This window comes from Leguminivora glycinivorella, chromosome 6 (genome assembly GCF_023078275.1).
Source record: "Leguminivora glycinivorella isolate SPB_JAAS2020 chromosome 6, LegGlyc_1.1, whole genome shotgun sequence".
Lineage (NCBI taxonomy): Eukaryota > Metazoa > Arthropoda > Insecta > Lepidoptera > Tortricidae > Leguminivora > Leguminivora glycinivorella.
This window is the reverse complement of record NC_062976.1, coordinates 26,602,006-26,623,903: the sequence shown is the minus strand read 5'-3', so window position 1 is coordinate 26,623,903 and position 21,898 is coordinate 26,602,006. Positions and strand designations below refer to the sequence as shown.

General features: G+C 60.0%; 1 protein-coding gene across 1 annotated transcript in view; it reads left to right on the top strand.

Annotated features, from left to right (window-relative positions):
• Window positions 1-5: 5 nt before the first annotated feature.
• The window catches only part of LOC125227414, a gene marked incomplete at its 5' end in the record, with an annotated part of 54,502 nt that continues 32,609 nt past the window's right edge, over window positions 6-21,898 (top strand). Inside the window, 46 exon segments of the mRNA XM_048131728.1 lie at window positions 6-92; window positions 94-180; window positions 183-398; window positions 400-549; window positions 551-925; window positions 927-1,148; window positions 1,150-1,230; window positions 1,232-1,399; window positions 1,401-1,691; window positions 1,693-1,752; window positions 1,754-1,861; window positions 1,863-1,883; window positions 1,885-2,114; window positions 2,336-2,414; window positions 2,459-2,596; window positions 2,599-3,152; window positions 3,154-3,412; window positions 3,414-3,741; window positions 3,744-4,010; window positions 4,139-4,284; window positions 4,564-4,703; window positions 5,011-5,158; window positions 5,342-5,514; window positions 5,770-5,950; window positions 6,129-6,290; window positions 6,390-6,515; window positions 6,604-6,702; window positions 7,228-7,320; window positions 8,336-8,429; window positions 10,594-10,739; window positions 10,845-11,025; window positions 11,060-12,244; window positions 12,409-12,516; window positions 12,678-15,092; window positions 15,257-15,499; window positions 15,664-15,906; window positions 16,071-16,178; window positions 16,343-16,575; window positions 16,637-18,077; window positions 18,242-18,619; window positions 18,784-19,829; window positions 19,891-20,113; window positions 20,278-20,520; window positions 20,685-21,200; window positions 21,274-21,432; window positions 21,571-21,782. Of these exon segments, the coding sequence (XP_047987685.1) occupies window positions 6-92; window positions 94-180; window positions 183-398; window positions 400-549; window positions 551-925; window positions 927-1,148; window positions 1,150-1,230; window positions 1,232-1,399; window positions 1,401-1,691; window positions 1,693-1,752; window positions 1,754-1,861; window positions 1,863-1,883; window positions 1,885-2,114; window positions 2,336-2,414; window positions 2,459-2,596; window positions 2,599-3,152; window positions 3,154-3,412; window positions 3,414-3,741; window positions 3,744-4,010; window positions 4,139-4,284; window positions 4,564-4,703; window positions 5,011-5,158; window positions 5,342-5,514; window positions 5,770-5,950; window positions 6,129-6,290; window positions 6,390-6,515; window positions 6,604-6,702; window positions 7,228-7,320; window positions 8,336-8,429; window positions 10,594-10,739; window positions 10,845-11,025; window positions 11,060-12,244; window positions 12,409-12,516; window positions 12,678-15,092; window positions 15,257-15,499; window positions 15,664-15,906; window positions 16,071-16,178; window positions 16,343-16,575; window positions 16,637-18,077; window positions 18,242-18,619; window positions 18,784-19,829; window positions 19,891-20,113; window positions 20,278-20,520; window positions 20,685-21,200; window positions 21,274-21,432; window positions 21,571-21,782 (14,163 nt within the window).

The window sequence follows — 21,898 nt, the reverse complement described above, 5'->3', positions numbered from 1 at the left end:
TACTCCACTTCGTCCCATACACGTGGAAGATCTCTCTGCTGCTCAAGGAATGCGAAGTGGTGACCGTCAGCAATCAGCATAACTGGAGGACTGTGCAGCTCCACGAACCAGGAGAACAACCACGCGGCCTTCTGCGGCGACCTGCTGGACGTGTCCTTCGACCTGCCGTTCGTCGACTTCCCCGCCCGACGGTCATTCCGCTGAAGATCTGGATCCAGGGCGAGGCCGTCGACATGAGCCTGTACCTGCCCGAGGTGAACACGTCGCGGCCGCTGCCGCTGTCGCTGGACAAGAACATGAAGCTGGTTCCGTGCCGGCTAAAAGCGTCCAAGTGGAGGAGAAAGTGCGTCAAATCCCAGGGCTGGGTGGAGTGCTGGTCGGTGCCGATAGTGGCGCTGGAGCGTGCGCTACAACTACCACCCCATCGCGCCGCTCGGGCCCGAGCCCCAAGCGGACATAACGACGCCAGAGAAAGAGGAAATCCTGCTCTCCCCCATGAGAATACCCCGCTGAATGAGGAAACAGCCGCCCATCAACTGGACGATGGACGGCAACGCCTTCTGACCGCACGTCGCTGCCGCCCGACAAGGTGAGCGTGGAGCTGGAAGTGGGACCCTCCATCCTGCTCGCCTACGGCACCATCATCACCAGCTTCATGAACCTGTTGGAGAACATCTTCGGCGAGGACCAGACCTTCACGGACATGCAGAAGACGCCCAACTTGGAGACGTACTTCTGGTCCAGCGAGAACACTCCTGCCGGACCGGAGCAGCATCAACCAGCACGGAGACATATCCCCTTAGATAACACGAGTGATTCCAGTAAAGACGCCTTCGACCCGCGGCGGTATCGACCTTTGGACGTGACCGTATCGATAATAATCCACGACATTCAGGCGCATTTAGTAAAGAATTAGAATGAAAAACTGAACTTCCGCCCCCATTATACCTATTGAGAGGTTCGGCTTCGAAATGGACAAGAGGCCTCAAGGAGATCAAGATGCAACTCCTTCGAGCCCCTCCATATTAGGTCCCGGCGAATAATCTATCGCGAACCAACCCGAATAACTCGGGAGCTCTATATCAGGCCATCTCATGCTCTCGTCTTTCCAGTTACGGGCCACGGGTTCTTTAGCGACAATGAATCTGATCTGTCGAAGAAGATACTGTAGAGTACGCGTGGATGATGGAACCGCAACTGGGCCAGTTGACCGGCCGTTTAACACTTCCAGCAGCTCTACCAGATCGTGTCATCTCTGGAGACCTTTCTACTCCTCATCTGTGATAGTGAAAATGAATTAATTCCGCCTAACTCCACCAAACAGTGCCACCACGGCACGAACAGTAACATCTGTCCGGAAACGGACGTGGCGCTGAAGTACCGGTGCCCGACCGCGAACAGAGATCAAATACAAGATGATCCGAGTGGCGATAGATTTGATAGTGAACATCTATATCGCGGACACGAACACGACACTTCAAACCTGGATTTCTCCAGTGAGGCTGAGTGTGTGCAACTTGCACGGGGCCGGGTTCGGAAAACGGGGTCACGGAGCTGCTGCCGAACATCAAGCTGGCTCTGTTCACGCAGACCAACATGCAGACCAGCTCGCACCACGCTCCTCCAACGGCAGCAACAGCAGCCAGAGCAAGCTGCCCGAGAGCGAGAACTGGGTCGGCGTCGGATCCATTGTCTCTAGGCCCGGTTTTACTCGAAGCGGCTTCGTCGTTACCGCAAAGTCCGAGGAATCTAGCACTTGGTGCAACAAAAATTCTTAGCAAAACTCCACGACGATAAAACTAAACGGCTATGGTTCATGTGGCCAAATGAGGGCAAGTCCGCCTTGCCAGGCGGCTGCATGAGGCGGCTGTGCATTCTTCGGTTTCCAACAGGAACGGAGCCAACTTCTTAAAACCGAATCCTTCAGATCTCCAGGACGGCATCAATGTAGCGATGTTTAATATCATAGAGACGACGGCCGGCGAGTACGGCTACGGGCAGAGCCTGCTGCACCCCGGCCAGCTCGTGTTCCACACGCCACCGCCCTACGACAGCCTCAACGTGTGCCTGCAGCCCTCCAACACCTCCACGCTCATCCCGTACGCCGCTTTGCCGCAGAGACCTTAACAAATCTCCGCAGAGTACGGAGCGCAGAAGTTTGACTCGACGGTTCCTCCTATACCAGTATGGGCAAAGGCAGCAGCAACGTACTAGTCTCGAGCACCAAAAGCGACGTGCTCCTACGCCCGATTGGTCTGACTCTACGGTGCCATTGGGCAGCACCAAAATCGATAGCGACTCTAAACTCCACAAGAGCATACTGAGTGTCCCTCAGATGGAAAGCAGCGTCTCTGATTCCAAAGTTGGCTCTAAGCTACAACACGGTGAAAGACAACACTAATCTAAACAAGAAAGTGCCCGCGCATACGGAGCGTCGAATCGTTTGTAGCTCCGAAAGTGCCTTCGCGAAGCGTCGCGAGTGTCAGAGTCTCACTACTCTCTGAACTCGCACCCGGCGCCGCACGAGGAAGCCGTACCTCTGGAAGTGCAGAGAACGATGTCGATCACGAGCGAGAACCACTCAGGAAGCTTTCTTCTCCCGCGGACGAGGACATGTTTCCGAGCCGATCTTCGGGAGCCTCAAGCATTCCCTTCGGCAGCCGGCACAGCAATCCTGAAGACAAAAGCTCGTTCGGCATCAACGACATCACGAACGAGAAGTGGATCGGAACTCCATGCCCCGGTCGGAGGGCGCGGACGGGCCGGACACGATGAGCAACCTGAGCACGGGCGCGCAGCCCGACTCCGGAGAGCGGCTCCGTCTCCTCCACCTCCTTCATCTCCGCCATCTCCTCGCAGGAGGACATGACGCTGGTCAACCTGCACATGCAGACCAACAAGCCCATCGTGGACTCCCCTCTGCTGATGGCCAGCTACATGCAAAACCTCCCTCAGTACAAATGCACCAACTGGGGCACGTGCTCCCTCCCGAGCGGAACGGATGTCTTCACATTACCGTTGTTCAAGCGCGCGGACGATGGCTCATTGATATATGTAGGCCAGAAATATTTGCCCAAGTTCGAGCCGTGCGGGAAAAATCATATCATGAAATTAGTGTCGAAGAAGGATGGCCACATCGAGCCAGACTCAGCACGGGCCTTTCTCGAACTTGACTCCGCACTTCAACAACCAGATCAAGGCCCACCCGTACCCGCAGGGCTGGTGGGACTTGCAGCAGAACATGGACAACCAGGAGAACAAGGAGCAAAGCACCTCTTCAACGGCGACCACTACCAGTGATAGTAAAAGTGGTCTGTCTGTTAAGCTGCGAGGGGAGATCGATATCATGCTCACTCCTCTAGTCCTCGAGAGCACTCAGAGATTTGTCGAATCCCTCACCCCGGTCCTCGCTGAACATACATCCCATAACCGTTATAAACCATCTTCGGCTCCTGTGCATCTCATCGGTGCAGAGCGCGAACATCTTGAAACAGAAGCAGTACGCTTCCAACTGGCTTCCGTACATGCAATCTCGCAACCAGTCTAACATAGCTATGGACAAGGACGACAAATGTAAACTGGCTACTATACCCCACTCGAACGTCTACGAGGAGACAATTTGTGATCAGCTCCAAGCCACAGTGACCGTCCCGAAGGTGAACGTGATCTTCATTCAGTCCTCGGTGGTGGAGGACATGATCTCGTTCTCGGCGTTGGACAACATCCAGGACTTGACGTGCGTGTTCTGTTCGGCGTGTCGGTGGAGAACATCACCGCCAAATACGTCAGCTCGAAGAAGACGCTCGAGTCCGTGCAGCTGTACTACCGACCGACTCTGCGGGCACTGGGAGTAAGAAGAGCTTCGGCATAATGAAGGGGCTGGGCGGGCGCGCGCTCATCTCCGCGCAGGGCAGCGGCCGCGAAGAAGCGCGGCCCCGAGCGCGGCGACCCTGTCTACATCGAGACCTCGCAGCAGCAGTGCGAGGACACCACCATCACGCTCAATGTTGGTGAGTTACATTTCATAACCTTTTTTGGGAATGTTTAGATATTCTTGACGCCAACTCAAGAAAATCAGTACAATATATGAAATTATCAGTCCAAACCGTGTTGTTGTTGATGTCGGTTATAATTGTAGGCAAAGTGCACGGGCAGTTGCGGCGCATCCGCACGGACCCGGCGCAGCTGAAGGACGCCACCATCACGGGCATCCCGAGCCAGCACTCCAAGGTGGCCTTCAAGTTCGTCAAGGTGGACCCCGCCGCCAAGGCGTGCGAGGCGGCTGTGAGTACACACGCTACGTTTTCACCTTTAATGCCTACTTGTCCGATCGCTCATAGTCGATATTGTCTACCTACCTTCGTACAACAATCTATCGTTCACTGTCCGCTTCTCCCGCGTTTGGGTCACGTTGCGTACTGTTTACAAATGTTTATAATTCAGAGCGGGCGGTGAACCCTTATTAACCCTTGATGAGTGGTAATAAAGCTTCTTACGGATCACATTTTCAGTATTTTGTGATTAGATTAGAGTGTATATAGTTAGTCGGGATTGTCGTTGCAGTGCTGCCAGAACGGCGCGAGCGACGCGCAGAAGGAGAACGCCATCGGCTACATCATGTTCGAGTGCGGGCCTCGAAGGCATCACCCTCAAGGTCTGTTTATTTACATTATGAGAGTAATGCTAATGCGGGATTTCATGTCGTATTGATGTGTGATATCTATCACACAAGGGATCTCCCTACTTACAGATTATATTATTGAATCACTATCGGTATTACTCGCAGCTCGTTACTATCACATGGAAGGTAAGATGTGAGTAATACCAACCCAGAAATTACAAAATATGACGGTTTCATAGAAGTCGTAATTTTAAGTTAGTAAAACTAATGATTTTGAATTGTGCAAACGAAAGGTATCCCAACACGCCCAAACCGATAAACCGGATGAGAAGGCCAAGCCCGAGCCGGAGAGTTGCCGAGAATCCGTGAAGTCGGCGGAGGAGCTGAAGCCGGACAAGGAGCGGCGGGCGCCGCGCGCGTCCGGCCTCGAGGACCTGTTCCGCAAGCGCGACTCCGGCTCCAAGCCCGGCACGCCCAACCTCGGCGCCGCCGCCGCCGCCGCGCAGCCGTCCCAGCCCCAGCCCCAGCCCCAGCCAGGTAGCGTCTTTCTTACTTCAGCTGCTATACAAAACTACCAAACAATATATACTTCGCACTTACCATCTGCGGAATCATCAATGCATACTTATGCGACTGGTGTTTGTCTGTTTATCAAGTGTTCCTTCATTCCGCACGACATTTCCTTCTCGCTCGCTTGATCGTTATTTGGACGTCGTAGAAAGCCGTCGACGCCGGGCGCGGAGCAGCCGGCGACAGCGGGGCGCGAGGCGCGGGCGCGGGCGCGGCGCGGAGGCGGGCAGCAGCTCGGCGTGCGGCGTGGACCTCAAGCTCGCGTGGTTCAACTTCGCCGCGCCGCCGCGCACGCCCATCACCAAGAAGATCGACTACACCAGGTCTGTCACACACCTAGCTCACTTCTTGTACATATACGACGTCGGTGCCGACTGCCGAACGGCCATATTATAATGTCTCCGAATACTGGACTACGTTTACTTGGTGCCATGAGTCGAGTTTATTAAGAACGAGCCCGAGCGCTTTGACCTTTTACCATAAAGGCGTATTTGGCATTCCTATGGAAACGTCGGATTTTGAGGATAATTTTGTAACGTAAGGTATACATACTTGTAACAAACGTTGTCCTCCCTCAGACTGGACTGGAACCTGCTGAGCACGGCGTCGCCGGCCATCAACGCGTGGATGAACCCGTGCAACCGGCTCGGCATCCGCGTGGTGGCGCTGTACCGCGCGCACGCGCGCCGCCTCACCGCCACCGCCGCCAGCCTCATGGCCGCCGCGCTCGACCTGGCCCCCCACCACACGCTGCCCAAGGTACCTCACTAACTTGCCATATCTGGGACTAGATGAAGGACAACCGCAAAGTGTAATTTGAGCGCAGTTTTTCAGACGACTATCAATATCATCTTTATGTCTATGTTATTGGACCGATCGCGCTGTAAGTTGACATCGGAGATAGATGTCAGATATATAAATGATGTTGTATGCGCAGAGCCGCTACGGGCGACACACGCCCATGGGCAAGCAGCTGCGCGAGGAGCCGTCGCTGCAGCTGTGCTGCGTGCTGCTGCGGTACGCGCTGCAGGCCGACGCCGCCGCCGTGCAGGCCGACCTGGCCGAGCGCCACCTGCCCAAGCTCTCCACCCTGCGCCAGGTACGAGTACCGTCTCATACAAACACATTCATGTTGCACGTGCACGTGGTCACATAACGTAAAGACGACAAAATGTTCAACTTTTGTATTATGTTTTAGGGCGTGATAGTCCTCAGCCGACAGTGGAAGAACATCTTGTACACGCCATTACTACTCGAACACAACTACAAGAGCAAAGTCATGAAGCCGCTCAACGTCACCTTCGCTCTACCGGACCTCATCGAGGTATTCTATGATCATCGATTACATACTTTAGGCTTCTGTCAAATAAGCTCCGATGAATGTTTGATGTTGTGGTCTCCCTCGTGCGCAGGACTCGGTGGAGGGTGGCAGGAGTACACGGTGGACAACGAGGTGCTGGACGAGAACTGCCTGCTGCTCAACCTCGACACCGACAAGATCGAGGTGCCCGGTGAGTTGCTACCCTTCCCACTTCTTGCATTATACTAGCCGTCTTTGAACTGCGCGGTACTACTCGTATCGTTCGGGTTGTTTATGTTTTATTTAACTAATATCACGGGGCCACTTTGCCCATTAGACAAATGTCTTAAAATTCTCCAGTTGTATTAGATTGATTAATGTAGTTTTCTTATCATGAGGTCATTAGTGACGTCGCACAGCACATGTACGTTTTGTAATGTCACAAATACCTGATTAACAGCTGTATAATTACCCCAACTAATAATTCCTTACTCATGAACATAAACGACGTAGCAGTGATAAGACAAATTTTTTTATTGATTTTTTGAGAATATATTTCACCATATAATAAAATCATAATTGTCTTTTGTTTTGTCTGCGTCTCGTATCGTAATAGAGAGCGATGTGTTTGTAAAATCCTCTACCGCTCGTCTGTTAATGTGGAGCACAGGCGGTACTAACAGGGAGACTAATGATCTGTATCGACGGTACTAATACGAGCGGTGTGTGTTGTAAGCGGGCGCGGGCGCGGGCGCGGGCGCGGGCGCGGGCGCGGGCGGCGGCGCGAGCCCGCGGCCGCACTCCTTCCCCTCGTCCACGCCGCCCTCCGGTGGGTACCGCACGCACGCGCACGACTGCACGACCACTGTGTGTGTTGTGTGCACGTCACACGCATATCGTTCGCGCTCCGTCCTCAACGAAACACAACTGGCTCTGCCGCACCAACATGGACAAGCGATAGCGAGATACGCTACGGAGCGTGACCGATTTGCGACTTGTCTACGCACCCTGGCACCACTTACCAGCTTTTACTACGTGTGGCTATTACTCTCTGTTGTTAATTTAATTAATGTACTCGATCGCTTCGGACGTGGAGAGGACCAACTTCACAAAATACTTGGACACCTTTACCAGCTGCTTACGACTAGATGATGCTTTCCGAAGGCCAATGAACAAACTACTATAATTATCTTCTTGTTCAAATAAAAAACGAATACGTTTTGTTGTCCTAAACTCTTTTTTAACTAATTCGTTTTGCTGTCGTAAACTTATTTTTTAACAAAATACGTACTAGTCAAATAGGCGAAGTTGGCGCTGCCGTAGTACTTAGTCTCTTCTGTGCGTGTATGTTTGATTGTTTTATGCATGATATAGCCATACATGTGCTTTTGTGAAATAGCAACTGTGTTTTATGTCACGTGTGTTTATGTGTGTACTCGTAGTCGTGTGTGTTCTTTTAATCACTTTCCATATCTACATCTCACTTTAGGATGTTCGTTAAAACATCAATTACTGATTGTGTAACTTTAACATTACTCAAAATTATTCTGCTAAGTTCTCAGAATAAAAAAATATTAAACTATAATGTAACTTTGCTCGCTCATATTTAATTTCAGAGTGAGTCCTTCGTTTTTAACTATATCGCACAAATGTTCATTGTCAGTGAAACCACGAATGAACGGTAAATGAGATATTGTAAGCATCCTTTTCATGGATTTGGAATTAGACGGATGTTCTAAATGACACCCCTCACCTCAATGAAGTTTAGTGCGAGTACGCCAGTAGGCGGTCAATGCTCCCTCATATCATACATATGGCATGTCACGGTGTGTGTGTGTGCGTAGCGCGCGCGGCGGGCGGGCGCGGCAGCCTGGCCTTCCCGTCGCTGCCCTTCTCCACGCGCAAGCCCGCCTTCCACGACGACGCCATCGCTAGTGAGTACACACAACTACCGCCAACACAATACACTTTAGATCGGCACCCAACAAATCTGTACTTTTTAGGGTTCCGTAGTCAACTAGGAACCCTTATAGTTTCGCCATGTCTGTCTGTCCGTCCGTCCGTCCGTCCGTCCGCGAATAATCTCAGTAACCGTTAGCACTAGAAAGCTGAAATTTGGTACCAATATGTATTTCAATCACGCCGACAAAGTGCAGAAATAAAAAATGGAAAAAAATGTTTTATTAGGGTACCCCTACATGTAAAGTGGGGGCTGATATTTTTTTCATTCCAACCCCGTGTGATATATTGTTGGATAGGTATTTAAAAATGAATAAGGGTTTACTAAAATAGTTTTTTGATAATATTAGTATTTTCGGAAATAATCGCTCCTAAAGGAAAAAAAAGTGCGTCCCCCCCCTCTAACTTTTGAACCGTATGTTTAAAAAATATGAAAAAAATCACAAAAGTAGAACTTTATAAAGACTTTCTAGGAAAATTGTTTTCAACTTGATACGTTCAGTAGTTTTTGAGAAAAATACGGAAAACTACGGAACCCTACACTGAGCGTGGCCCGACACGCTATTGGCCGGTTTTTATATTTGGAAGTTGTGGCTCCGTTGTTGGTTTGAACAGAGATGGGAATGGTGGGATTTACATGCACGTGGAAAAAAACTTTAAACTAAACCAAATTCTGAAAGACATAAAACCCTGCATCTGGCAGGCAATCATGGTCGCGCGATAAACGATAAAACAGTAGGCCGCCCCTATCGCACTTACATTATAGTGCGAAAGGGACACGGCCTGATGTTATATCATTTATCGCGCGACCATGATTGCCTGCCTAATTATAAAGTAATATGATAACATTGATAACTTATAGTGTATATGTACAGCAGCAGCACAAAACATTAACCACGAGTTACCACTTATAAATATTTGGGAATAATTAATTACTTTATTAATGACGACCGGTCTGGCTCAGTCGGTAGTGACCCTGCCTGCTGAGCCGCGGTCCCAGGTTCGGATCCCGGTAAGGGCATTTATTTGTGTGACGAGCACAGATATTTGTTCCTGAGTCATGGATGTTTTCTATGTATATAAGTATGCTATGGAAGGACATTTAAAACCTATCTCGACAGGGTTAAATCATTACAGATACGCTTTATGAAGCTATTAGTGGATAGCAAAACTAAAATGCGGTGTAAAAAAGGTGACTATGAGGAATTATTTGTGGAGTGTCGTATGCTGCCGGTTCATGAGGAGGTAGGGATGTTGCTGGCCTTAGATCACTTCAACAATGATGAATTTAAAATCTACAAAAATAATTCTATATTAACAAGAAATAGTACTAAAAACGTATTACTAATCCCGTCGTGTGGTTATAATTATTATGGAAAAAGAAGTAGGAAGTACTTAATCCCCAAATTGTATAATGAGTTGCCTAATAATATAAAGGAATGTAAGTCACTGCGTATGTTTAAAATTAAAATGAAAAACTTTCTCTTAGAAAAACTAAAGTTGAAATTACTGTAAAATGTAAATCAAAGCTGTACCTAGAATTTATCCACTTAGATAGTTATTTTCATAGATAATTTGAAGTTAAAACTTTCTGTAAGCAATACATCAAAACTGTACCTAGCGTAAACTTACTTAGATAGTTCTACCCACTTAGATTATGTAAGGGAGTCCCCTCTGCCAACAAACTGTCCTGCAGTTTGGCAGAAGATTTAATGTTGTTAAAAAAGGGTTTATTTTTAGAATAAACGATTTATTTATTTATTTATTATTTTTTTTATTTATGTATTTAACTATTTAAGTATGTATATCGTCGCTTAGCACCCATAGTACAAGCTTTGCTTAGTTTGGGGCTAAGCTAATCTGTGTAAGGTGTCCCCCAATATTTATTTATTTATTGGGGAATCTAGCAAGTCGGGTGTCGATATCATTCAGCTCATTACATTTATAGTAATTACCTACTTAATGCTGAGATTTGTGCCAGATTTAGTTTTGTTTGACTGTTTGCTAGTTGAGCTACTAACAATAAACGAAGACACACGTAACTGATCAATTGGAACATTCAGTCATTGCAATAACATTCGCGATCGATCAGGTGCGTGTGTGAGAGTCGCAGTGTTATTGTATCGTGAAGTGTACGGTTCAGATTACGGCACGCTGAAGGAGGAGTTCCCGGCGGTGGGGTCCAACCCGTCGCTGTACTCGCCGCGCGGCTCCGACGAGAACCTGCGCAGCGACCGCGCGCGCGAGGACCTCTATCAGTGGATGGCCAAACAGGAGCCCATCAAAGTGGTCAGTGGCTAGCTAAACTTAACTCATACTTGAGGTATTCGACGTTTGAAGATGTGTTATAATTTTACTGCTTCTCTTTTTCATATTGCCTCATATCTCCTGCAGGAATCCAAAACCAAGAAGCCGATGATTCCGGCGTCGAAGATGAACCCGCGCGCGATGGCGGCGGCGCTGCCCGCCTGCAGCCTGTACCCGCTGCAGGGCTCGCTCATGCTGCTGGACGCGCACCTCGTGTTCCAGCCGCTGCTGGCCGCGCTGGGCGTGTGTCCGCACCAGGTGGCGCAAGGTACGTGGGCGCTCCTCCCGCCTGCAGCCTGCAGCCTGTACCCGCTGCAGGGCTCGCTCATGCTGCTGGACGCGCACCTCGTGTTCCAGCCGCTGCTGGCCGCGCTGGGCGTGTGTCCGCACCAGGTGGCGCAAGGTACGTGGGCGCTCCCTCCCGCCTGCAGCCTGCAGCCTGTACCCGCTGCAGGGCTCGCTCATGCTGCTGGACGCGCACCTCGTGTTCCAGCCGCTGCTGGCCGCGCTGGGCGTGTGTCCGCACCAGGTGGCGCAAGGTACGTGGGCGCTCCTCCCGCCTGCAGCCTGCAGCCTGTACCCGCTGCAGGGCTCGCTCATGCTGCTGGACGCGCACCTCGTGTTCCAGCCGCTGCTGGCCGCGCTGGGCGTGTGTCCGCACCAGGTGGCGCAAGGTACGTGGGCGCTCCTCCCGCCTGCAGCCTGCAGCCTGTACCCGCTGCAGGGCTCGCTCATGCTGCTGGACGCGCACCTCGTGTTCCAGCCGCTGCTGGCCGCGCTGGGCGTGTGTCCGCACCAGGTGGCGCAAGGTACGTGGGCGCTCCCTCCCGCCTGCAGCCTGCAGCCTGTACCCGCTGCAGGGCTCGCTCATGCTGCTGGACGCGCACCTCGTGTTCCAGCCGCTGCTGGCCGCGCTGGGCGTGTCCGCACCAGGTGGCGCAAGGTACGTGGGCGCTCCCTCCCGCCTGCAGCCTGCAGCCTGTACCCGCTGCAGGGCTCGCTCATGCTGCTGGACGCGCACCTCGTGTTCCAGCCGCTGCTGGCCGCGCTGGGCGTGTGTCCGCACCAGGTGGCGCAAGGTACGTGGGCGCTCCCTCCCGCCTGCAGCCTGCAGCCTGTACCCGCTGCAGGGCTCGCTCATGCTGCTGGACGCGCACCTCGTGTTCCAGCCGCTGCTGGCCGCGCTGGGCGTGTGTCCGCACCAGGTGGCGCAAGGTACGTGGGCGCTCCCTCCCGCCTGCAGCCTGCAGCCTGTACCCGCTGCAGGGCTCGCTCATGCTGCTGGACGCGCACCTCGTGTTCCAGCCGCTGCTGGCCGCGCTGGGCGTGTGTCCGCACCAGGTGGCGCAAGGTACGTGGGCGCTCCCTCCCGCCTGCAGCCTGCAGCCTGTACCCGCTGCAGGGCTCGCTCATGCTGCTGGACGCGCACCTCGTGTTCCAGCCGCTGCTGGCCGCGCTGGGCGTGTGTCCGCACCAGGTGGCGCAAGGTACGTGGGCGCTCCCTCCCGCCTGCAGCCTGCAGCCTGTACCCGCTGCAGGGCTCGCTCATGCTGCTGGACGCGCACCTCGTGTTCCAGCCGCTGCTGGCCGCGCTGGGCGTGTGTCCGCACCAGGTGGCGCAAGGTACGTGGGCGCTCCCTCCCGCCTGCAGCCTGCAGCCTGTACCCGCTGCAGGGCTCGCTCATGCTGCTGGACGCGCACCTCGTGTTCCAGCCGCTGCTGGCCGCGCTGGGCGTGTGTCCGCACCAGGTGGCGCAAGGTACGTGGGCGCTCCCTCCCGCCTGCAGCCTGCAGCCTGTACCCGCTGCAGGGCTCGCTCATGCTGCTGGACGCGCACCTCGTGTTCCAGCCGCTGCTGGCCGCGCTGGGCGTGTGTCCGCACCAGGTGGCGCAAGGTACGTGGGCGCTCCCCGCCTGCAGCCTGCAGCCTGTACCCGCTGCAGGGCTCGCTCATGCTGCTGGACGCGCACCTCGTGTTCCAGCCGCTGCTGGCCGCGCTGGGCGTGTGTCCGCACCAGGTGGCGCAAGGTACGTGGGCGCTCCTCCCGCCTGCAGCCTGCAGCCTGTACCCGCTGCAGGGCTCGCTCATGCTGCTGGACGCGCACCTCGTGTTCCAGCCGCTGCTGGCCGCGCTGGGCGTGTGTCCGCACCAGGTGGCGCAAGGTACGTGGGCGCTCCCTCCCGCCTGCAGCCTGCAGCCTGTACCCGCTGCAGGGCTCGCTCATGCTGCTGGACGCGCACCTCGTGTTCCAGCCGCTGCTGGCCGCGCTGGGCGTGTGTCCGCACCAGGTGGCGCAAGGTACGTGGGCGCTCCCTCCCGCCTGCAGCCTGCAGCCTGTACCCGCTGCAGGGCTCGCTCATGCTGCTGGACGCGCACCTCGTGTTCCAGCCGCTGCTGGCCGCGCTGGGCGTGTGTCCGCACCAGGTGGCGCAAGGTACGTGGGCGCTCCCTCCCGCCTGCAGCCTGCAGCCTGTACCCGCTGCAGGGCTCGCTCATGCTGCTGGACGCGCACCTCGTGTTCCAGCCGCTGCTGGCCGCGCTGGGCGTGTGTCCGCACCAGGTGGCGCAAGGTACGTGGGCGCTCCTCCCGCCTGCAGCCTGCAGCCTGTACCCGCTGCAGGGCTCGCTCATGCTGCTGGACGCGCACCTCGTGTTCCAGCCGCTGCTGGCCGCGCTGGGCGTGTGTCCGCACCAGGTGGCGCAAGGTACGTGGGCGCTCCCTCCCGCCTGCAGCCTGCAGCCTGTACCCGCTGCAGGGCTCGCTCATGCTGCTGGACGCGCACCTCGTGTTCCAGCCGCTGCTGGCCGCGCTGGGCGTGTGTCCGCACCAGGTGGCGCAAGGTACGTGGGCGCTCCCTCCCGCCTGCAGCCTGCAGCCTGTACCCGCTGCAGGGCTCGCTCATGCTGCTGGACGCGCACCTCGTGTTCCAGCCGCTGCTGGCCGCGCTGGGCGTGTGTCCGCACCAGGTGGCGCAAGGTACGTGGGCGCTCCCTCCCGCCTGCAGCCTGCAGCCTGTACCCGCTGCAGGGCTCGCTCATGCTGCTGGACGCGCACCTCGTGTTCCAGCCGCTGCTGGCCGCGCTGGGCGTGTGTCCGCACCAGGTGGCGCAAGGTACGTGGGCGCTCCCTCCCGCCTGCAGCCTGCAGCCTGTACCCGCTGCAGGGCTCGCTCATGCTGCTGGACGCGCACCTCGTGTTCCAGCCGCTGCTGGCCGCGCTGGGCGTGTGTCCGCACCAGGTGGCGCAAGGTACGTGGGCGCTCCCTCCCGCCTGCAGCCTGCAGCCTGTACCCGCTGCAGGGCTCGCTCATGCTGCTGGACGCGCACCTCGTGTTCCAGCCGCTGCTGGCCGCGCTGGGCGTGTGTCCGCACCAGGTGGCGCAAGGTACGTGGGCGCTCCCTCCCGCCTGCAGCCTGCAGCCTGTACCCGCTGCAGGGCTCGCTCATGCTGCTGGACGCGCACCTCGTGTTCCAGCCGCTGCTGGCCGCGCTGGGCGTGTCCGCACCAGGTGGCGCAAGGTACGTGGGCGCTCCCTCCCGCCTGCAGCCTGCAGCCTGTACCCGCTGCAGGGCTCGCTCATGCTGCTGGACGCGCACCTCGTGTTCCAGCCGCTGCTGGCCGCGCTGGGCGTGTGTCCGCACCAGGTGGCGCAAGGTACGTGGGCGCTCCCTCCCGCCTGCAGCCTGCAGCCTGTACCCGCTGCAGGGCTCGCTCATGCTGCTGGACGCGCACCTCGTGTTCCAGCCGCTGCTGGCCGCGCTGGGCGTGTGTCCGCACCAGGTGGCGCAAGGTACGTGGGCGCTCCCTCCCGCCTGCAGCCTGCAGCCTGTACCCGCTGCAGGGCTCGCTCATGCTGCTGGACGCGCACCTCGTGTTCCAGCCGCTGCTGGCCGCGCTGGGCGTGTGTCCGCACCAGGTGGCGCAAGGTACGTGGGCGCTCCCTCCCGCCTGCAGCCTGCAGCCTGTACCCGCTGCAGGGCTCGCTCATGCTGCTGGACGCGCACCTCGTGTTCCAGCCGCTGCTGGCCGCGCTGGGCGTGTGTCCGCACCAGGTGGCGCAAGGTACGTGGGCGCTCCCTCCCGCCTGCAGCCTGCAGCCTGTACCCGCTGCAGGGCTCGCTCATGCTGCTGGACGCGCACCTCGTGTTCCAGCCGCTGCTGGCCGCGCTGGGCGTGTGTCCGCACCAGGTGGCGCAAGGTACGTGGGCGCTCCTCCCGCCTGCAGCCTGCAGCCTGTACCCGCTGCAGGGCTCGCTCATGCTGCTGGACGCGCACCTCGTGTTCCAGCCGCTGCTGGCCGCGCTGGGCGTGTGTCCGCACCAGGTGGCGCAAGGTACGTGGGCGCTCCCTCCCGCCTGCAGCCTGCAGCCTGTACCCGCTGCAGGGCTCGCTCATGCTGCTGGACGCGCACCTCGTGTTCCAGCCGCTGCTGGCCGCGCTGGGCGTGTGTCCGCACCAGGTGGCGCAAGGTACGTGGGCGCTCCCTCCCGCCTGCAGCCTGCAGCCTGTACCCGCTGCAGGGCTCGCTCATGCTGCTGGACGCGCACCTCGTGTTCCAGCCGCTGCTGGCCGCGCTGGGCGTGTGTCCGCACCAGGTGGCGCAAGGTACGTGGGCGCTCCTCCCGCCTGCAGCCTGCAGCCTGTACCCGCTGCAGGGCTCGCTCATGCTGCTGGACGCGCACCTCGTGTTCCAGCCGCTGCTGGCCGCGCTGGGCGTGTGTCCGCACCAGGTGGCGCAAGGTACGTGGGCGCTCCCTCCCGCCTGCAGCCTGCAGCCTGTACCCGCTGCAGGGCTCGCTCATGCTGCTGGACGCGCACCTCGTGTTCCAGCCGCTGCTGGCCGCGCTGGGCGTGTGTCCGCACCAGGTGGCGCAAGGTACGTGGGCGCTCCCTCCCGCCTGCAGCCTGCAGCCTGTACCCGCTGCAGGGCTCGCTCATGCTGCTGGACGCGCACCTCGTGTTCCAGCCGCTGCTGGCCGCGCTGGGCGTGTGTCCGCACCAGGTGGCGCAAGGTACGTGGGCGCTCCTCCCGCCTGCAGCCTGCAGCCTGTACCCGCTGCAGGGCTCGCTCATGCTGCTGGACGCGCACCTCGTGTTCCAGCCGCTGCTGGCCGCGCTGGGCGTGTGTCCGCACCAGGTGGCGCAAGGTACGTGGGCGCTCCCTCCCGCCTGCAGCCTGCAGCCTGTACCCGCTGCAGGGCTCGCTCATGCTGCTGGACGCGCACCTCGTGTTCCAGCCGCTGCTGGCCGCGCTGGGCGTGTGTCCGCACCAGGTGGCGCAAGGTACGTGGGCGCTCCCTCCCGCCTGCAGCCTGCAGCCTGTACCCGCTGCAGGGCTCGCTCATGCTGCTGGACGCGCACCTCGTGTTCCAGCCGCTGCTGGCCGCGCTGGGCGTGTGTCCGCACCAGGTGGCGCAAGGTACGTGGGCGCTCCCTCCCGCCTGCAGCCTGCAGCCTGTACCCGCTGCAGGGCTCGCTCATGCTGCTGGACGCGCACCTCGTGTTCCAGCCGCTGCTGGCCGCGCTGGGCGTGTGTCCGCACCAGGTGGCGCAAGGTACGTGGGCGCTCCCTCCCGCCTGCAGCCTGCAGCCTGTACCCGCTGCAGGGCTCGCTCATGCTGCTGGACGCGCACCTCGTGTTCCAGCCGCTGCTGGCCGCGCTGGGCGTGTGTCCGCACCAGGTGGCGCAAGGTACGTGGGCGCTCCTCCCGCCTGCAGCCTGCAGCCTGTACCCGCTGCAGGGCTCGCTCATGCTGCTGGACGCGCACCTCGTGTTCCAGCCGCTGCTGGCCGCGCTGGGCGTGTGTCCGCACCAGGTGGCGCAAGGTACGTGGGCGCTCCCTCCCGCCTGCAGCCTGCAGCCTGTACCCGCTGCAGGGCTCGCTCATGCTGCTGGACGCGCACCTCGTGTTCCAGCCGCTGCTGGCCGCGCTGGGCGTGTGTCCGCACCAGGTGGCGCAAGGTACGTGGGCGCTCCTCCCGCCTGCAGCCTGCAGCCTGTACCCGCTGCAGGGCTCGCTCATGCTGCTGGACGCGCACCTCGTGTTCCAGCCGCTGCTGGCCGCGCTGGGCGTGTGTCCGCACCAGGTGGCGCAAGGTACGTGGGCGCTCCTCCCGCCTGCAGCCTGCAGCCTGTACCCGCTGCAGGGCTCGCTCATGCTGCTGGACGCGCACCTCGTGTTCCAGCCGCTGCTGGCCGCGCTGGGCGTGTGTCCGCACCAGGTGGCGCAAGGTACGTGGGCGCTCCCTCCCGCCTGCAGCCTGCAGCCTGTACCCGCTGCAGGGCTCGCTCATGCTGCTGGACGCGCACCTCGTGTTCCAGCCGCTGCTGGCCGCGCTGGGCGTGTGTCCGCACCAGGTGGCGCAAGGTACGTGGGCGCTCCCTCCCGCCTGCAGCCTGCAGCCTGTACCCGCTGCAGGGCTCGCTCATGCTGCTGGACGCGCACCTCGTGTTCCAGCCGCTGCTGGCCGCGCTGGGCGTGTGTCCGCACCAGGTGGCGCAAGGTACGTGGGCGCTCCCTCCCGCCTGCAGCCTGCAGCCTGTACCCGCTGCAGGGCTCGCTCATGCTGCTGGACGCGCACCTCGTGTTCCAGCCGCTGCTGGCCGCGCTGGGCGTGTGTCCGCACCAGGTGGCGCAAGGTACGTGGGCGCTCCCTCCCGCCTGCAGCCTGCAGCCTGTACCCGCTGCAGGGCTCGCTCATGCTGCTGGACGCGCACCTCGTGTTCCAGCCGCTGCTGGCCGCGCTGGGCGTGTGTCCGCACCAGGTGGCGCAAGGTACGTGGGCGCTCCCTCCCGCCTGCAGCCTGCAGCCTGTACCCGCTGCAGGGCTCGCTCATGCTGCTGGACGCGCACCTCGTGTTCCAGCCGCTGCTGGCCGCGCTGGGCGTGTGTCCGCACCAGGTGGCGCAAGGTACGTGGGCGCTCCCTCCCGCCTGCAGCCTGCAGCCTGTACCCGCTGCAGGGCTCGCTCATGCTGCTGGACGCGCACCTCGTGTTCCAGCCGCTGCTGGCCGCGCTGGGCGTGTGTCCGCACCAGGTGGCGCAAGGTACGTGGGCGCTCCTCCCGCCTGCAGCCTGCAGCCTGTACCCGCTGCAGGGCTCGCTCATGCTGCTGGACGCGCACCTCGTGTTCCAGCCGCTGCTGGCCGCGCTGGGCGTGTGTCCGCACCAGGTGGCGCAAGGTACGTGGGCGCTCCTCCCGCCTGCAGCCTGCAGCCTGTACCCGCTGCAGGGCTCGCTCATGCTGCTGGACGCGCACCTCGTGTTCCAGCCGCTGCTGGCCGCGCTGGGCGTGTGTCCGCACCAGGTGGCGCAAGGTACGTGGGCGCTCCCTCCCGCCTGCAGCCTGCAGCCTGTACCCGCTGCAGGGCTCGCTCATGCTGCTGGACGCGCACCTCGTGTTCCAGCCGCTGCTGGCCGCGCTGGGCGTGTGTCCGCACCAGGTGGCGCAAGGTACGTGGGCGCTCCCTCCCGCCTGCAGCCTGCAGCCTGTACCCGCTGCAGGGCTCGCTCATGCTGCTGGACGCGCACCTCGTGTTCCAGCCGCTGCTGGCCGCGCTGGGCGTGTGTCCGCACCAGGTGGCGCAAGGTACGTGGGCGCTCCTCCCGCCTGCAGCCTGCAGCCTGTACCCGCTGCAGGGCTCGCTCATGCTGCTGGACGCGCACCTCGTGTTCCAGCCGCTGCTGGCCGCGCTGGGCGTGTGTCCGCACCAGGTGGCGCAAGGTACGTGGGCGCTCCTCCCGCCTGCAGCCTGCAGCCTGTACCCGCTGCAGGGCTCGCTCATGCTGCTGGACGCGCACCTCGTGTTCCAGCCGCTGCTGGCCGCGCTGGGCGTGTGTCCGCACCAGGTGGCGCAAGGTACGTGGGCGCTCCCTCCCGCCTGCAGCCTGCAGCCTGTACCCGCTGCAGGGCTCGCTCATGCTGCTGGACGCGCACCTCGTGTTCCAGCCGCTGCTGGCCGCGCTGGGCGTGTGTCCGCACCAGGTGGCGCAAGGTACGTGGGCGCTCCCTCCCGCCTGCAGCCTGCAGCCTGTACCCGCTGCAGGGCTCGCTCATGCTGCTGGACGCGCACCTCGTGTTCCAGCCGCTGCTGGCCGCGCTGGGCGTGTGTCCGCACCAGGTGGCGCAAGGTACGTGGGCGCTCCTCCCGCCTGCAGCCTGCAGCCTGTACCCGCTGCAGGGCTCGCTCATGCTGCTGGACGCGCACCTCGTGTTCCAGCCGCTGCTGGCCGCGCTGGGCGTGTGTCCGCACCAGGTGGCGCAAGGTACGTGGGCGCTCCTCCCGCCTGCAGCCTGCAGCCTGTACCCGCTGCAGGGCTCGCTCATGCTGCTGGACGCGCACCTCGTGTTCCAGCCGCTGCTGGCCGCGCTGGGCGTGTGTCCGCACCAGGTGGCGCAAGGTACGTGGGCGCTCCTCCCGCCTGCAGCCTGCAGCCTGTACCCGCTGCAGGGCTCGCTCATGCTGCTGGACGCGCACCTCGTGTTCCAGCCGCTGCTGGCCGCGCTGGGCGTGTGTCCGCACCAGGTGGCGCAAGGTACGTGGGCGCTCCCTCCCGCCTGCAGCCTGCAGCCTGTACCCGCTGCAGGGCTCGCTCATGCTGCTGGACGCGCACCTCGTGTTCCAGCCGCTGCTGGCCGCGCTGGGCGTGTGTCCGCACCAGGTGGCGCAAGGTACGTGGGCGCTCCCTCCCGCCTGCAGCCTGCAGCCTGTACCCGCTGCAGGGCTCGCTCATGCTGCTGGACGCGCACCTCGTGTTCCAGCCGCTGCTGGCCGCGCTGGGCGTGTGTCCGCACCAGGTGGCGCAAGGTACGTGGGCGCTCCCTCCCGCCTGCAGCCTGCAGCCTGTACCCGCTGCAGGGCTCGCTCATGCTGCTGGACGCGCACCTCGTGTTCCAGCCGCTGCTGGCCGCGCTGGGCGTGTGTCCGCACCAGGTGGCGCAAGGTACGTGGGCGCTCCTCCCGCCTGCAGCCTGCAGCCTGTACCCGCTGCAGGGCTCGCTCATGCTGCTGGACGCGCACCTCGTGTTCCAGCCGCTGCTGGCCGCGCTGGGCGTGTGTCCGCACCAGGTGGCGCAAGGTACGTGGGCGCTCCCTCCCGCCTGCAGCCTGCAGCCTGTACCCGCTGCAGGGCTCGCTCATGCTGCTGGACGCGCACCTCGTGTTCCAGCCGCTGCTGGCCGCGCTGGGCGTGTGTCCGCACCAGGTGGCGCAAGGTACGTGGGCGCTCCTCCTCCCGCCTGCAGCCTGCAGCCTGTACCCGCTGCAGGGCTCGCTCATGCTGCTGGACGCGCACCTCGTGTTCCAGCCGCTGCTGGCCGCGCTGGGCGTGTGTCCGCACCAGGTGGCGCAAGGTACGTGGGCGCTCCCTCCCGCCTGCAGCCTGCAGCCTGTACCCGCTGCAGGGCTCGCTCATGCTGCTGGACGCGCACCTCGTGTTCCAGCCGCTGCTGGCCGCGCTGGGCGTGTGTCCGCACCAGGTGGCGCAAGGTACGTGGGCGCTCCCTCCCGCCTGCAGCCTGCAGCCTGTACCCGCTGCAGGGCTCGCTCATGCTGCTGGACGCGCACCTCGTGTTCCAGCCGCTGCTGGCCGCGCTGGGCGTGTGTCCGCACCAGGTGGCGCAAGGTACGTGGGCGCTCCTCCCGCCTGCAGCCTGCAGCCTGTACCCGCTGCAGGGCTCGCTCATGCTGCTGGACGCGCACCTCGTGTTCCAGCCGCTGCTGGCCGCGCTGGGCGTGTGTCCGCACCAGGTGGCGCAAGGTACGTGGGCGCTCCCTCCCGCCTGCAGCCTGCAGCCTGTACCCGCTGCAGGGCTCGCTCATGCTGCTGGACGCGCACCTCGTGTTCCAGCCGCTGCTGGCCGCGCTGGGCGTGTGTCCGCACCAGGTGGCGCAAGGTACGTGGGCGCTCCCTCCCGCCTGCAGCCTGCAGCCTGTACCCGCTGCAGGGCTCGCTCATGCTGCTGGACGCGCACCTCGTGTTCCAGCCGCTGCTGGCCGCGCTGGGCGTGTGTCCGCACCAGGTGGCGCAAGGTACGTGGGCGCTCCCTCCCGCCTGCAGCCTGCAGCCTGTACCCGCTGCAGGGCTCGCTCATGCTGCTGGACGCGCACCTCGTGTTCCAGCCGCTGCTGGCCGCGCTGGGCGTGTGTCCGCACCAGGTGGCGCAAGGTACGTGGGCGCTCCCTCCCGCCTGCAGCCTGCAGCCTGTACCCGCTGCAGGGCTCGCTCATGCTGCTGGACGCGCACCTCGTGTTCCAGCCGCTGCTGGCCGCGCTGGGCGTGTGTCCGCACCAGGTGGCGCAAGGTACGTGGGCGCTCCCTCCCGCCTGCAGCCTGCAGCCTGTACCCGCTGCAGGGCTCGCTCATGCTGCTGGACGCGCACCTCGTGTTCCAGCCGCTGCTGGCCGCGCTGGGCGTGTGTCCGCACCAGGTGGCGCAAGGTTAAACTACCAACTACAATTATGACGTACAATCCACCCCCAGAAGGCAAATACTAATGTGTTCCGGTTTCAGGCGAATCAAAGAACAAGTCCGGCACAGAAGGGTCGAGCGCGTCCCCGGCGCTGGAGTCGCTGGGCTCCAAGCTGTCGCTGGGCGGCATCATCGACGTGTTCCGCATCGACATCGTCGTCAGCGACCTCAAGCCGCGCCGCCACCCGCCCAAAGGGAAAGGTCAGATTTATACCGTACCGACGGTGCATACGTCTTCTTCTCTTCATTACTCCTCGTTTGCTCTTTGAAGCGGTTTATTACTTGCCACCTTTTGGTTTCAATTTGAATTACCAACACACTTATCTTTTCATTGTACAGGCCAGCCTTCGCACATTGACATTCCCTCGGAGACACCAGCATTCCTGTGCGAAAAGGTTTCCATTGACGTGGATCTGAAGAAAGTGGCCGACATGGCGGTGGACGACCTCATACAGCGACAGAACGTGCTCTACATCTCCAGGGGGCAGCTCAAGAAACATATCAGCACGATGCTCAACTTCAACATCAGCGTTCGTTTTATATCACAGCAGGTTTGACTTATTATACTTGTGGTGTCTTGTGTCTGTTTCACATAACGTAGAGATCGGTGAAACTTTTCAAAAAGTGAGATAGCACTAAGTTTAACTAGCAAAGTATTAAATAGATA